This window comes from Oncorhynchus clarkii, chromosome 26 (assembly GCF_045791955.1).
Source record: "Oncorhynchus clarkii lewisi isolate Uvic-CL-2024 chromosome 26, UVic_Ocla_1.0, whole genome shotgun sequence".
NCBI lineage: Eukaryota > Metazoa > Chordata > Actinopteri > Salmoniformes > Salmonidae > Oncorhynchus > Oncorhynchus clarkii.
Genome location: NC_092172.1, coordinates 32,573,291 through 32,587,635, shown reverse-complemented (window position 1 = coordinate 32,587,635; position 14,345 = coordinate 32,573,291). Strand labels below are relative to the sequence as shown.

Here is a 14,345-nt window from a genome sequence, read left to right as displayed (position 1 = left end):
TGATGTATTCTATACTGTGTAGCTAGCATGTCACATAATGCCTAGGATCGCTTGGTTTGCTGAAAATCCATTGGGTGGCCCCTGGAAGCACTTGATTACCGGCCATCAGAATGAGGGATGTACACATAAAACACTGGTTACCAAGTCAACACGTTTAACCAGTTCAGGGCAGTAACTGAAGAGAGGGAGTGGGAAGAGTTGTGTTTGTCTGCCGAGGCTGAATGCTCTAAAACAAATACATCACTGTTCACCGTCTAAGGGTTAAATATGGTCCTATTTAATCTAATAAATTATCCCCAAGGGAGATTCTTGAAGGAAAACACTGAAGTATAACTACACTGAAATCCTGATTTAATGTCCTAACGCAGTCGGAGTCATAATCATAACCTGATTTTTTAACTAAAACATAGGCCCACATTCTCTGGTTTTATTGTTTATGTGCGTAATTAGCGAAGCTTCAGCAATGTCTTTACATAAACAATTTGGTTAAACAGTAATAGAGGCGCTGTCAAAAAGTTTAAAACTTCAACAACACTTAATCTTGTTCAACCAAACCCAATCAGATTTGATCTAGGCTGTCACTATCCCACATCGGGTCATGTGTGATGGAGCCAAGAGGCAGTGTGAATCAATCCCAACCCAGAGTAAATCTGTGTGTGTCCATATGTTTGTGTAGCACATGCCTGTGTGTATGATGCACATGGCACTCCCTCCCTGCTCTTTCTGGGAACACAAGGTCACGGCAACATCTGTTTGCTCGGTCAGGAGGTTTGTCATCACAGGCCAACCTGTTTTTGTCTGTCAACAACAGCATGAGGGTGTGGACCTGCCGACCTACACACCGATCTTGGGACAGATTTGGATTTCCCCCACTATTGGTTAAGGTTAGGATTGGGGAGGGGAAACCAGGTTTTATGACACTGTCCTCCAGTACAGTACAGTAAGAACAAAGATGGAGGCCATGTGTGTCCATGCTGGGCTTCAGAGGCTGCAGTTCTACGGGGGTGAGAGGAGAAGGCAGGGTGACTGGCAGCTGGCCAAGCCAACATTCAAAACACACAACTGTATAGAGCGAGAGAGAGAGGAAGAGTGCGGGAGAGGGAGGGGCTCGGCTAAGCTCTTTATTGCAGGGCTGCAATTCACTGCCTTGTAAACACTGGAGGGAGAGAAAACTGTCCAGTAATTACACTGCTGCCTTCTCTAGGTAGGTAAAACCAGGCAGGCAGTTTAACTGAAGAAACACACACGCACAAACACGCATGCACACACATGGCAGTGGTACCTAATGAGCATTAATAAGCCATGACATTATCAAATTTTGTAAACGGTGTTGATTTCCCCGTTAAGCTGGAGATACTTAAGCAAAGCACAGGAGGACCGCAAAGACTTGTGGGCCGGATTCACCCTATGACAGCAATGAGTCATAACAGCGGCAGGTAGAGCATTAGAATGACGGCATCTGACCTTTAAACCAAAAGGCTATCTGTCAGAAGCACCTCTGTAGACGCGTGGCCCACCTGGGTGCCTCACATGGCAATCTGATCCCTTCACTGAGCATCTCTGAGTAGATACAATGGCTGCATCTCAGATGGCATCCTATCCCCTATATAGTCACGAGTCCTGGACCCTGGTCAAAAGTAGTGCCCTATATAGGTCACGAGCCCTGGACCCTGGTCAAAAGTAGTGCCCTATATAGGTCACGAGCCCTGGTCAAAAGTAGTGCCCTATATACAGTAGTCACAAGCCCTGGTCAAAAGTAGTGCCCTATATACAGTAGTCACAAGCCCTGGTCAAAAGTAGTGCATTATGTAGTCACGAGTCCTGGACCCTGGTCAAAAGTAGTGCCCTATATGCAGTAGTCACGAGCCCTGGTCAAAAGTAGTGCCCTATATACAGTAGTCACAAGCCCTGGTCAAAAGTAGTGCCCTATATACAGTAGTCACAAGCCCTGGTCAAAAGTAGTGCATTATGTAGTTACGAGTCCTGGTCCCTGGTCAAAAGTAGTGCCCTATATGCAGTAGTCACGAGCCCTGGTCAAAAGTAGTGCCCTATATACAGTAGTCACAAGCCCTGGTCAAAAGTAGTGCCCTATATACAGTAGTCACAAGCCCTGGTCAAAAGTAGTGCATTATGTAGTTACGAGTCCTGGTCCCTGGTCAAAAGTAGTGCCCTATATGCAGTAGTCACGAGCCCTGGTCAAAAGTAGTGCCTTATATACAGTAGTCACAAGCCCTGGTCAAAAGTAGTGCCCTATATACAGTAGTCACAAGCCCTGGTCAAAAGTAGTGCATTATGTAGTCACGAGTCCTGGACCCTGGTCAAAAGTAGTGCCCTATATGCAGTAGTCACGAGCCCTGGTCAAAAGTAGTGCCCTATATACAGTAGTCACAAGCCCTGGTCAAAAGTAGTGCCCTATATACAGTAGTCACAAGCCCTGGTCAAAAGTAGTGCACTATAGCCACAAGCCCTGGTCAAAAGTAGTGCCCTATATACAGTAGTCACAAGCCCTGGTCAAAAGTAGTGCACTATAGCCACAAGCTCTGGTCAAAAGTAGTGCCCTATATACAGTAGTCACAAGCCCTGGTCAAAAGTAGTGCACTATATAGTCACGAGCCCTTGGCCCTGGTCAAAAGTAGTGCACTATATAGTCACGGGCCCTTGGCCCTGGTCAAAAGTAATGCCCTATATAAGGGATAGGGTGCCATTTGGGATCCAACAATGCTTTATGCAAATCTGCCTACTGCACAAGGGTATTACTGGGCCATAATCTTGATTCAGAGTAAGTTAAAGTAGCTGTCCAGTGTTCCATGTCGATCAAAAATTACAATTATGTTAAAAACAGCTTGTTTTGTTAGTTGTTTTTACACAGCATTACAAATACTAGTATCTGTAAAGCCACTCACCTTCTCCAGTTGTTGTCTGGCGGAGGGGACAGGTACACTGTTCCGTACGGGGAGCTCTCCATGTGGGGCTCAGTCAAGGAAATTACAATAATGGAACACAACTCTGCCATAACAAAACATTACATTTCATGCATTTCTAAATAACAGTGGACTACATTTCCTAACAGTAAAGCTACTTAACTATTCTATTACTACATTCTAGTCTAATTCCTCATTTGATTCAAATGGAGTATGAGATTGCATATTCTACCTAGATTAAAGATTTCTCTATATGTGCACACGTGATATGGGACTGAATAAACGCATGCAGGAAATAGTGGGCGGCTGGTGTGAGGTTCTGTGAACAATATGGCTGCCTGGACTAGGCCCAACCCCCGGAGCGGAGTTCCTGACATTGTCTAGAGAGCAGCAGGGAGTGAAGTGCAATGTAGAGTCAGACTATAGACGGCTTTAGACCTTCAGTTAGACTCATCTCACTCTCATGAAAGTAAGGTAAGAGGGTCTCTGCGCTTTTCATTGAGAAAGGACAGGCGGAACTCACTCAAAAGCAAAATAGTACTCGATTCTATCAAGTTCTAGCTAGTTTAAAAAACACGTATCAGGCCAAAAAGCTATCATTAGATGGTTCAAGTGCGGAGACGACGATACCAGACAAATTAGTGCATATACAAATATGTTCCTCTAGCAGCCAAACTCTCTGGGCTTTTCAAAAAGAAAGACTATCATTAAAAAGCCTACCAGTAAACAGAAATGATGCACCATTAGCACACACACTGATTTTCTATATGTATTTTGAAAATCAAACAGAAACTTAGCTAAGTAAATATGTTGGAGCGCCTCCCATCTCTAATAGGGACTAAGACTACTCTCATTACCAGCCATCATTTGTAACGGGTCTGGTTATATGAAGTCATTTCTACAGAGTGACTGGCTGGCTGGGGCAGATGGAGCCTGGTGCCCTCCTGGCAACCCCTAGCACAGATCTCCTTCAGTGACTCTGGCTCGCTGCAATCAAAACACCACACACACTAAGGGCTAGGCAATATATCACATTCATTTGAATGTAATGTTTCCGTGCGATATTCCAAATGCCTGGAAAACTAATGCTCAATTTGTCATGCGCGGTACTGCTAGCAGCATTTTAGCCAGACTGTCATACTAGCTGTCTAGTCAGTGTTTCATAAATCAATTATATAAATTGGCAACTCATTTTGAGAAATAAGTTAGGTCACTTGATTTCAACATCTGAATTAAGTAGACAGGCTAGCATGCTGTTCAAACATTTGGAGATGGACAGAAGGGTGTTTTCATAACAGTTCAACTGTTCTACCTTGTTAGACAGCAAATAGACCCAAGTAGGCTAAATTGAAAATATAAAGATTAGTGGTCTACTCACTAGCACATGGGCTTGGGCTTGAGTGTGTTTATGAGACCGGTGTTAATGATCTAGAATGCCTGCTCCAACAAGTGAGTCATTATTAGTGAATGTGCATTATGCATGGTTGTGGTTATATTTGTAACAAAAAAGGTATTTTTCATAGACAGATTGAAAGACAGATCAGTGATTATTACCAAAAAAAAGCAGGTTAAACTATTTTGATAAAATTGTCGTCTTATGGATGTGCAAGGCTTATATTTAGGATTAGTATAATTTCACAAGTCCTGAATTCATTTGTTTATTGCTGACTGTTTGAAATGCAGTGTATTTGAACTTTAATTGTACAACAAAGCTTATTTAGAGATATACTGTATATTGTGAATTGCCCATAAATCCATTAAAAAAAATGTTTATGATTTTTTGGCCATAATCTCAGACCAGTGTATGAGAGGACATAATGGAAGGAGATCCCATCCCAACAGGTTATTTCAGTCCAGTCTGCATTAAGGCAATCAGAATTGTACTCTAGATCAGGGGTACTCAAACTTTTTAGGGCCAAGGACCATATTTGTGATAGCAAATTCATCAGGGACCCGATCAAAAATCAGAAAACAACTAGAGTGAGATTGATAAATAAATAAATAAATAAATAAAAAGCATACAAGTACTTTTACTTCGGCAGCGCATGGCTGGATGAACCAAGTCTCGGGCCCTGGGAAAGAACATTTAAAAGCCTGCCTCTTGGGATCAGAGAACATTTAGCAGTTTTCAAGTTAATTTACATCAATTATACACATTTTTGTCATGGGGCAGAGAGATTGTGTTGTTGCAGCTTGAAAAGCTAATATCCTGCAAGTCTACACATTGTGACATTTATGTAAGAAAATAATTAGGGAACAGAATCAGTATAGAGTTGAACACTGTATAAATTGGTAGAATGTATTTATTTGACCCTTTATCTAACTAGGCAAGTCAGTTAAGAACAAATTCTAATTTACAATGGTGGCCTAGGAACAGTGGGTTAACTGCCTTGTTCAGGGGCAGAATGACAGATTTGTACCTTGACAGCTCAGGGATTCGTTCTAGCAACCTTTCGGTTACTGACCCAACGCTCAACCCACTAGGCTACCTTCCGCCTCAATATACTGCAGTGGATACCAATATCCCTGTGAGCCTCCCAGGCCCATGTTGCCAAGGGTTATGAAGATACATTGTATTACATTACACGCTCTAAACCTATTCCATATCAATATTTTTTTGTTGTTGTTGTATTATTCATATTAAAAAGTATGTTTTATTATTTGTTTTTAAATATTTTGAGATCTGGCCTCTGCAGGGGGTCCTCACAATCTCACAACTCTGCAGCAATACGCCATCCCATCTGGTTTGCACTTACTGGGACTATCTGTTATTCAATAGGCCAATGACCCAAAACACACCTCCAGGGCTGTTTGACTAAGGAGGAGAGTGATTCAGTGCTGTAATTTGATGATCTGGCCACCACAATCACCCGACCTCAACCCAATTGAGATGGTTAGGGATGAGTTCGACAGCAGAGTGAAGGAAAAGCAGCTAACAAGTGCATATGTAGGAACTGCTTCAAGACTATTGGAAAAGCATTCCAGGTGACTACCTCAAAGCTGGTTGAGAGAATGCCAAGAAAGTGCAAAGCTGTCATCAAAGCAAAGGGTGGCTATTTTGATTTGTTTAACACTTTTTTGGTTACTACATGATTCCATATGTGTTTCATTATTTTGAAGTCTTCACTATTATTCTACAAAGTAGAAAACAGTAAAAATAAAAAGCCTAGAATATGTATGTATGTATGTACGTACGTACGTACAGTGGGGCAAAAAAGTATTTAGTCAGAAACCAATTGTGCAAGTTCTCCCACTTAAAAAGACGAGGCCTGTAATTTTCATCAAAGGTACACTTCAACTATGACAGACAAAATGAGAAAACAAAAATCCAGAAAATCACATGGTAGGATTTTTAATGAACTTATTTGCAAATTATGGTGGAAAATAAGTATTTGGTCACCTACAAACAAGCAAGATTTCTGGCTCTCACAGACCTGTAACTTCTTCTTTAAGAGGCTCCTCTGTCCTCCACTCGTTACCTGTATTAATGGCACCTGTTTGAACTTGTTATCAGTATAAAAGACACCTGTCCACAACCTTAAAACAGTCACACTCCAAACTCCACTATGGCCAAGACCAAAGAGCTGTCAAAGGACACCAGAAACAAAATTGTAGACCTGCACCAGGCGGGGAAGACTGAATCTGCAATAGGTAAGCAGCTTGGTTTGAAGAAATCAACTGTGGGAGCAATTATTAGGAAATAGAAGATATACAAGACCACTGATAATCTCCCTCGATCTGGGGCTCCACGCAAGATCTCACCCCGTGGGGTCAAAATGATCACAAGAACGGTGAGCAAAAATCCCAGAACCACACGGGGGGACCTAGTGAATGACCTGCAGAGAGCTGGGACCAAAGTAACAAAGCCTACCATCAGCAAGGGCATTGAAGATGAAACGTGGCTGGGTCTTTCAGCATGACAATGATCCCAAACACACCGCCCGGGCAACGAAGGAGTGGCTTCGTAAGAAGCATTTCAAGGTCCTGGAGTGGCCTAGCCAGTCTCCAGATCTCAACCCCATATAAAATATTTGAAGGGAGTGAAAAGTTTGTGTTGCCCAGCATCAGCCCCTAAACATCACTGCTCTAGAGGAGATCTGCATGGAGGAATGGGCCAAAATACCAGCAACAGTGTGTGAAAACCTTGTGAAGACTTACAGAAAACGTTTGACCTCTGTCATTGCCAACAAAGGGTATATAACAAAGTATTGAGATAAACTTTTGTTATTGACCACCATAATTTGCAAATAAATTCATTAAAAATCCTACAATGTGATTTTCTGGATTTTTTTCCCCCTCGTTTTGTCTGTCATAGTTGAAGTGTACCTATGATGAAAATTACAGGCCTCATCTTTTTAAGTGGGAGAACTTGCACAATTGGTGGCTGACTAAATACTTTTTTTGCCCCACTGTATGTATGTATGTATGTATGTATGTATGTATGCACACACCCCTGAATTTGAGAATACCTGCTCTAGAGATTAAGGAGTGTGACCCTCAACCTGGACTGAAATGACTGATTCATAATTTAGAGATGACTGCTATGCTCACTGTCTGTGACCAAACAAGAACAACTAGGACACAAATATTATAGTAAATAGAAATCGCCGTTGTGGCTCAGCCGACATTTCAAATTATTGGTCGCATACACAGATTTCCAGATGTTAATCGCAGGTGCAGCTAAATTATTGTGTTTCTAGCTCCAACAGTACAGCACCAACAATGTAACACACAATCCAGACTAATAAAAAACGTGAAATCAGAACGAGGAATGTCAGAGACCGGAATATAAATATACATAATGTATATATATACATGTATAAACTGGTTGGTTCGAGCCCTGAATGCTGATTGGCTGAAAGCCGTGGTATATCAGACCGTATACCATGAGTATGACAAAACATTTATTTTGTACTGCTCTAATTATGTTGGTAACCAGTTTAAAATATCAAATAAGGTACCTTGAGGGTTTGTGATATATGGCCAATATACCATGGCAAAGGGCTGAGTCCTAGCACTCCACGTTGCGTCGTGCATAAGAACAGCCATATACTGTACCACTCCCCCTCGGGACTTATTGCTTAAATATATAATGGTGTGTAAAGACAGTATGGACAGCATATGAATAGAAAAAGGTGTGTACAGTGCAATAAGCTAACCTTTACATAATATATAGGTGTAGATAGATATCACTGAGTGGAAAGCTCTCGCTGCAACGACAGGACATATTATATTCTGATAATCACATGCTGCAAAGCAACTGACAGCAGTGTGTCCATTTTTCATATGTGAAGCCTGGAGCAATTGTCACAGACAGACATTTGTCTTGGTCAGCCTAAGGGTAACGCAGTGCAATTTAAAAAGGGACTAGCATCCTGCCTATAGCCTAACCCTGAAAGCTCTGAAAAACAAGAACACGGTGCGGTCCTCTTAATAGGCCAGCTGACATGGCTGATTAGAAGACGGGGATTAGCAAAACATGTTCTATGTTGATGTGATCAATAAAGTTACATGACATCGCAACGGGGCAACCGGGAGACATTATGACATGCATGTTCCTGGTCCGCAAAGCCAGAAGCAACGGATGGATTACCACTGGGGGAGATCTAATAACGCTCAAAGTGGGCTGCTAATGCAGACCGAGAGAGAGAGACAAAGGATGATGGAGAGAAAGGATGAGGGAGAGCGAGAGAGAAGAAAGTAAGGTACGAAGAAAGACAGATGGCAAGGTAGAGAAAGAAAATAGACAGGAAATGGATTGGTAGATGGAGAAAGAGGTAGAGGGAGGGAAAAGAGAGCATTCACACTGAAAGCTTTGTCCACCCTCTTCAATACATTTGTCATTTTGCAGATGCTCTTTTCCAGAGTGACTTAAGGAGCAATTAGGGTTAAGTGCCTTGCTCAAGGGTACATTGACAGATTTTTCAATTATATATATGGTTTATTTTGCCCCAGTTTTTTATTTTTTTTAAATAAAAAAAGCACCATTAGATATACTGAAAACTTCAGTGTTATGGATCATTCAAAAGCTGAAGATGACCACAAGTAAACAGCAGGTAGCATAGTGGTTAAGAGCGTTGGATCGAGCCGACTAGGTGAGGTGCTCTGAGAGTTGCATCACATTAATATATATTTATTCAACCTTTTATTTTTCCATAAGGAGTTCCTTACTGTTCAAGTCTGTGTGCATCAAGTTATAGTTATGCAGATGTTTCAGTTCTTGCCTTGAAGGCTTGTCCAACTCACATAAAACTGGAGAAATAAAAGAATAGCCGAGAACTTGACTGAACGCGGTAGTTGCTGTTGCTAGCAGATCAAGTTCTGGGAAGTTGTCTATTGTTGGTCTTGGAGACAGACGGGTGTGTGTGAGAAAGGGAAAGAGGAGAGAAGGGGGAAAAGAGAGTGTGTGTGTGAGAAAGCAAAAGAGAAAGGGGGAGAGAGTGTGTGCGTGATCTCGCTGGGCTTCAGCAGCAGAGAGAGGAAGTCTTTGATTTGGATGGATATTGAGTTGCATGTTCCATTCCCCATAATTCATCAGGATGACTCCCTGGCAGGCTGTGGCAAACAGGGTGCTGGTAAGTTATTCAGAGTGAGACGTGAGACACGCACACATAAAATAAACGCATACACACAAATGATCCCTCTGCTCCAGTATGTCTAGAGAGAAAGGGACTAGAGCACACACAGTATGTCTTCTGGACATCACAGTACTTGGGTGCTTGGCATCACCCTGCCAGAGTTTAATAGATTAGCTAGTAAACTGACCATAGACCTGATGACTGACTATAGAACCATACCACCTCATTTACAAGAGCACCAGAATACCCATACCACCTCATTTACAAGAGCACCAGAAGACCCATACCACCTCATTAACAAGAGCACCACAAGACCCATACCTCATTTACAACAGTGACAATTTAAAATAAAAAATAACGTATGTCTACACACACAGGAGTTTTAAAAGAGGAATTTTAAAGCGTCAGCATGCTTCACTTCGGCTGGAGCCCAGCCGTAGGCGAACCGAACCAGTGTGCAAGCATATTCCCTTAATAGACCTTCACTTGAAAAACAAGAAAAGGTGCCAATAGTACTGTTTGTCCCTTTTGAGACACCATAGCCAGTATACACTTACTCAAAATAGTTAGAATTAATCAAAGATAAAAATTAATGACAGATTTCTTTAGTTTATGTTTTTGCAGTCGGGCAATTTTTCATCTGACTAGGATGTTTGGTGCAGTATTTCTCAAGTGAAAGCATGTGCATTAGGACAAGTAGTCTCTCGTTGAAAGACAACAGGCACTTCATTGAGGAACTTCTACTGTTGACCAATCGCCGACAAGGGGGTAGACTTCGGCTTGCCTCGAGAGAAAAAAAAATGTTGTGCACCCGAACAGGAGTATTTCGTCTGGGAAACATGCAGACGCCTTCACACAAACGTTTCAACTAAAAGCCTTCTTCAGTTCATTCAGTTAGTAAACCCACATGGAGTGAAGGGTGTTGAAATAAACGAGAGAAATGGGAGGATAGTCAAGAGTGTATACTGTAGTAGTAGGTTAGTTAAACAACTACAGTACAGTCCAATCACTGCTGCTAAAATCTACAATGCTTCAGAAAACCCTGAGTGGAGAGAACGAAGAGGGGATGAAAAGGAGAGGATGTTCTAGAAGAGTGGGCGTAGTGAAATCTCTGCGGCTCTCTTTCACCGCCTATCTGATCTTGGCAGACTCGACCAGTCCGACTCGAGTGAAAAACAAGCTCCAACTGTGAGGGACATCTGGCATGTAGGGGGGGGGGAGAGAGATTGCCTGCAGAGTGAAAACACATTTTGGCTGGAGGATACTCCTCTGCCCCGGCCTCTTCCTTCTCCCAGTGTGAAGATCATATGCTGCAGGGTGCTGCTGACTCAGTATCCAGACCTCAAACACACACACACTGGAGCAACCTCTATTTACACAAACAAAGGGCCTGTTTGCACACACAGAGCCAAAAACCAGGAGAGCCTACTACTGTGTGTGTTAGTCCCTTCCTCTCCAGAGATACTGACTCAACACTAGAAACGTCAGCTACTACAGCGACTAAAATGACAGCAAAACGTAAGAGCTGCAGTTTTTTTCAGAATGGGTGGCAAGGAATAAGTTAGTCCTGAATATTAAAAACATGTAAAAGCATTGTATTTGGGACAAATCATTCACTAAACAGCAACTAAACCTTGCAATGAATAATGTGGAAATTGAGCAAGTGGATGTGACTAAACTGCTTGGAGTAACCCTGGATTGTAAACGGTCAAAACATATTGATGCAGTAGTAGCTATGATGGGGAGAAATCTGTCCATAATAAAGCGTTACTCTACCTTTTTAACAGCACTATCAACAAGGCAGGTCCTACAGGCCCTAGTGTTGTCACACCTGGACTACTGTTCAGTCGTGTGGCCAGGTGCCACAAAGGGAGGCTTGGGAAAATTACAATTGTCTCAAAACAGGGCAGCACGGCTGGTCCTTAGATATACACGGGGAGCTGAAGTTAATGACATGCATGTCAATCTATTGGCTCAGAGTGGAGGAGAGACTGACTTCATCACTACTTGTTTCTGTAAGAAGTGTTGACATGCTGAATGCACCGAGCTGTCTGTTTAAACTACTAGCACACAGCTCGGACACCCATACATACCCCACAGGACATACCACCAGAGGTCTCTTCACAGTCCCCAAGTCAAGAACAGACTATGGGAGGCTCACAGTACTACATAGAGCCATGACTACATGGAACTCTATTCCACATCAGGTAACGGATGCAAGCAGTAGAATCAGATTTTAAAAAAGCAAAAATACACCTTATGAAACAGCAGGGACAGTGAAGACACACACATACAGGCACATTGAAATAACTTATTATACATTTTGTATTGTAGATATTTAGTGGTGTAATACTGTTATATGATAAACTGTTTTATCTTGTGTAATGTAAGTGCCTTAATGTGTTTGGACCACAGGAAGAGTAGCTGCTACCTTGGCAGTAGCTAATGGGGATCCCTAATAAATACAAATACTGGAGCGGAGGGAATGTGTGTTTGTGCACGCTTTTATTTTAAGAGTGTGTTGTGTTGCGCGCGCCTCACTCTGAATAACTTATCAACACTCTTTACTACAGGCTAACAGGGAGTTGTCCAGATGAAATATCCTTCAAAACCAAAGACTTCCCCTCTCTCTCTCTCTCTCTACTGCAACATGGCGAGATCACACACGCGCACAGTGACACGCGAAAACACTCCCCCTTTCTCTCTCGCCTTCAAACACACTCTTCCCCCCTCTCACACACTCCCGTCTGTCTCCAAGACAACTTCCCAGAACTTGATCTGCTAGCAACAGTAACTACTATATTCTCAGTGCAGTTCTCAGCCATTCTTTTAATTCTCCAGTTATGTAACTTGGACAAGCCTCCAAGGCAAGAACATCTGCATAACAACTTGATTCACAGAAAGGAACTTAAAAAAATGAGAAAATATTAGGAGTAGTTGCAGAGTTACGATTGGGGGAGTAAGCTGATCCTAGATCTGTGCCTGCTGGTCATTGCGGCCAGTCCACTTTAAGGGCGGAAGGGAGCTCCAAGGGTCATACAGGGAGATAGATGGTCAATGTAGCATTACAACTAGCCAGAGCGCGTGTACGTCACAGTGTAGCATTACAACTAGCCAGAGCGCGTGTACGTCACAGTGTAGCATTACAACTAGCCAGTGCGCGTGTATTTCACAGTGTAGCATTTACAACTAGCCAGTAGGTGTGTATTTCACAGTGTAGCATTTACAACTAGCCAGTAGGTGTGTATTTCACAGTGTAGCATTTACAACTAGCCAGTAGGTGTGTATTTCACAGTGTAGCATTTACAACTAGCCAGTAGGTGTGTATTTCACAGTGTAGCATTTACAACTAGCCAGTATGTATGTCACAGTGTAGCATTACAACTAGCCAGTATGTATGTCACAGTGTAGCATTACAACTAGCCAGTATGTATGTCACAGTGTAGCATTACAACTAGCCAGTATGTATGTCACAGTGTAGCATTACAACTAGCCAGTATGTATGTCACAGTGTAGCATTACAACTAGCCAGTATGTATGTCACAGTGTAGCATTACAACTAGCCAGTATGTATGTCACAGTGTAGCATTACAACTAGCCAGTATGTATGTCACAGTGTAGCATTACAACTAGCCAGTATGTATGTCACAGTGTAGCATTACAACTAGCCAGTATGTATGTCACAGTGTAGCATTACAACTAGCCAGTATGTATGTCACAGTGTAGCATTACAACTAGCCAGTATGTATGTCACAGTGTAGCATTACAACTAGCCAGTATGTATGTCACAGTGTCACTAGTGCTTACATAACACTGCAGCCTCAGATACTCTCCGCTATCTTTTACACACTCACTGCGTGTCTCACTCCCACCATCTCACACTCTCTGATACTTGCTCTTCCACTTTCTTTCTTTTTTACAGGCACAAACACTAAATGCATGTAAACACTAACTCTCCCTTACTCAAAGACCTAAAATGTGCTTTTTGGTCCACCAGCCACTGCAGATAAAAATCTACCATCCACTCATATTATTTTACCAGCCAGTGTTTTTTTGCAAAAATGACATGAACACCAAAAAACTGATGAGCATGTTTTGTAATGTTTCTAAAACAATAAAATGTAAGAAGTAGTATTGTTCAATTTGTCCTTTTTGATGACCCAAGTCTTTAATGAAAATATCACAGATGAGAGAAAACATTTCACCTGCCCCTTTAGGGCGGGTGGTTACTGTGGTAATGTGATGAGTGTCATGTTTTGTGCCTGTGAGATTGAATCCGACTAGCATCAGTGTTGCTCCTCTTCCCTAGCAGTTGAAACTCAACATAGCTTGTGAACAGATACATGTAAATAGCCAAGAAACAAGGACAAAGTTTCACTTCAGTAGACTACTGCTGCATTTATTCTGCTATAAATGTGATAATACTTTACTATTTTTATTCACAAATACAAGTGAAATGCTCACACTGTGGAGCCCTGACCACCCACCCACCAATGTGGCTGGTGAAATAAATCTTACCCACAGGTATTCATTTTAGGCCCTGCTTACTCACTTGCTTCCCCCCCACTTACAGTCTTTCTTTGCATGCAGTGTGAAAGAGTGCAACACAAGCAAACCACACAGTTGAGTAGTGTATGGGAGAATATACTGGCTCAGAGACAGTGCTTGAAGAAAGGGTTTCTTAAGGCACTGACTGACAGTTGGTGTTTCCAAAGAATGACCATCCTTTCTCTACTGAGAATTTGAGCGTTAAGAGCTCGCAGACCCACTCCCACCTCAGTCCTCCTACTAACCCACACAGTTAGAAACCAAATATGTGCAGTTTGAAAGCAATTTCCTGCAATTC

The 14,345-nt window shown here is 42.2% G+C and overlaps 1 protein-coding gene across 3 annotated transcripts in view; it reads right to left on the bottom strand.

Moving 5' to 3' along the window:
* Positions 1-14,345, bottom strand: part of LOC139385147 (CREB regulated transcription coactivator 3) — an 85,849-nt gene that overhangs the window by 41,879 nt on the left and 29,625 nt on the right. For all 3 annotated transcript variants that reach the window (XM_071130227.1, XM_071130229.1, XM_071130228.1), the window contains exon 4: positions 2,904-2,965. In XM_071130227.1, coding sequence (XP_070986328.1) covers positions 2,904-2,965 — 62 coding nt within the window. The remainder of the gene's footprint in view (positions 1-2,903; positions 2,966-14,345) is intronic.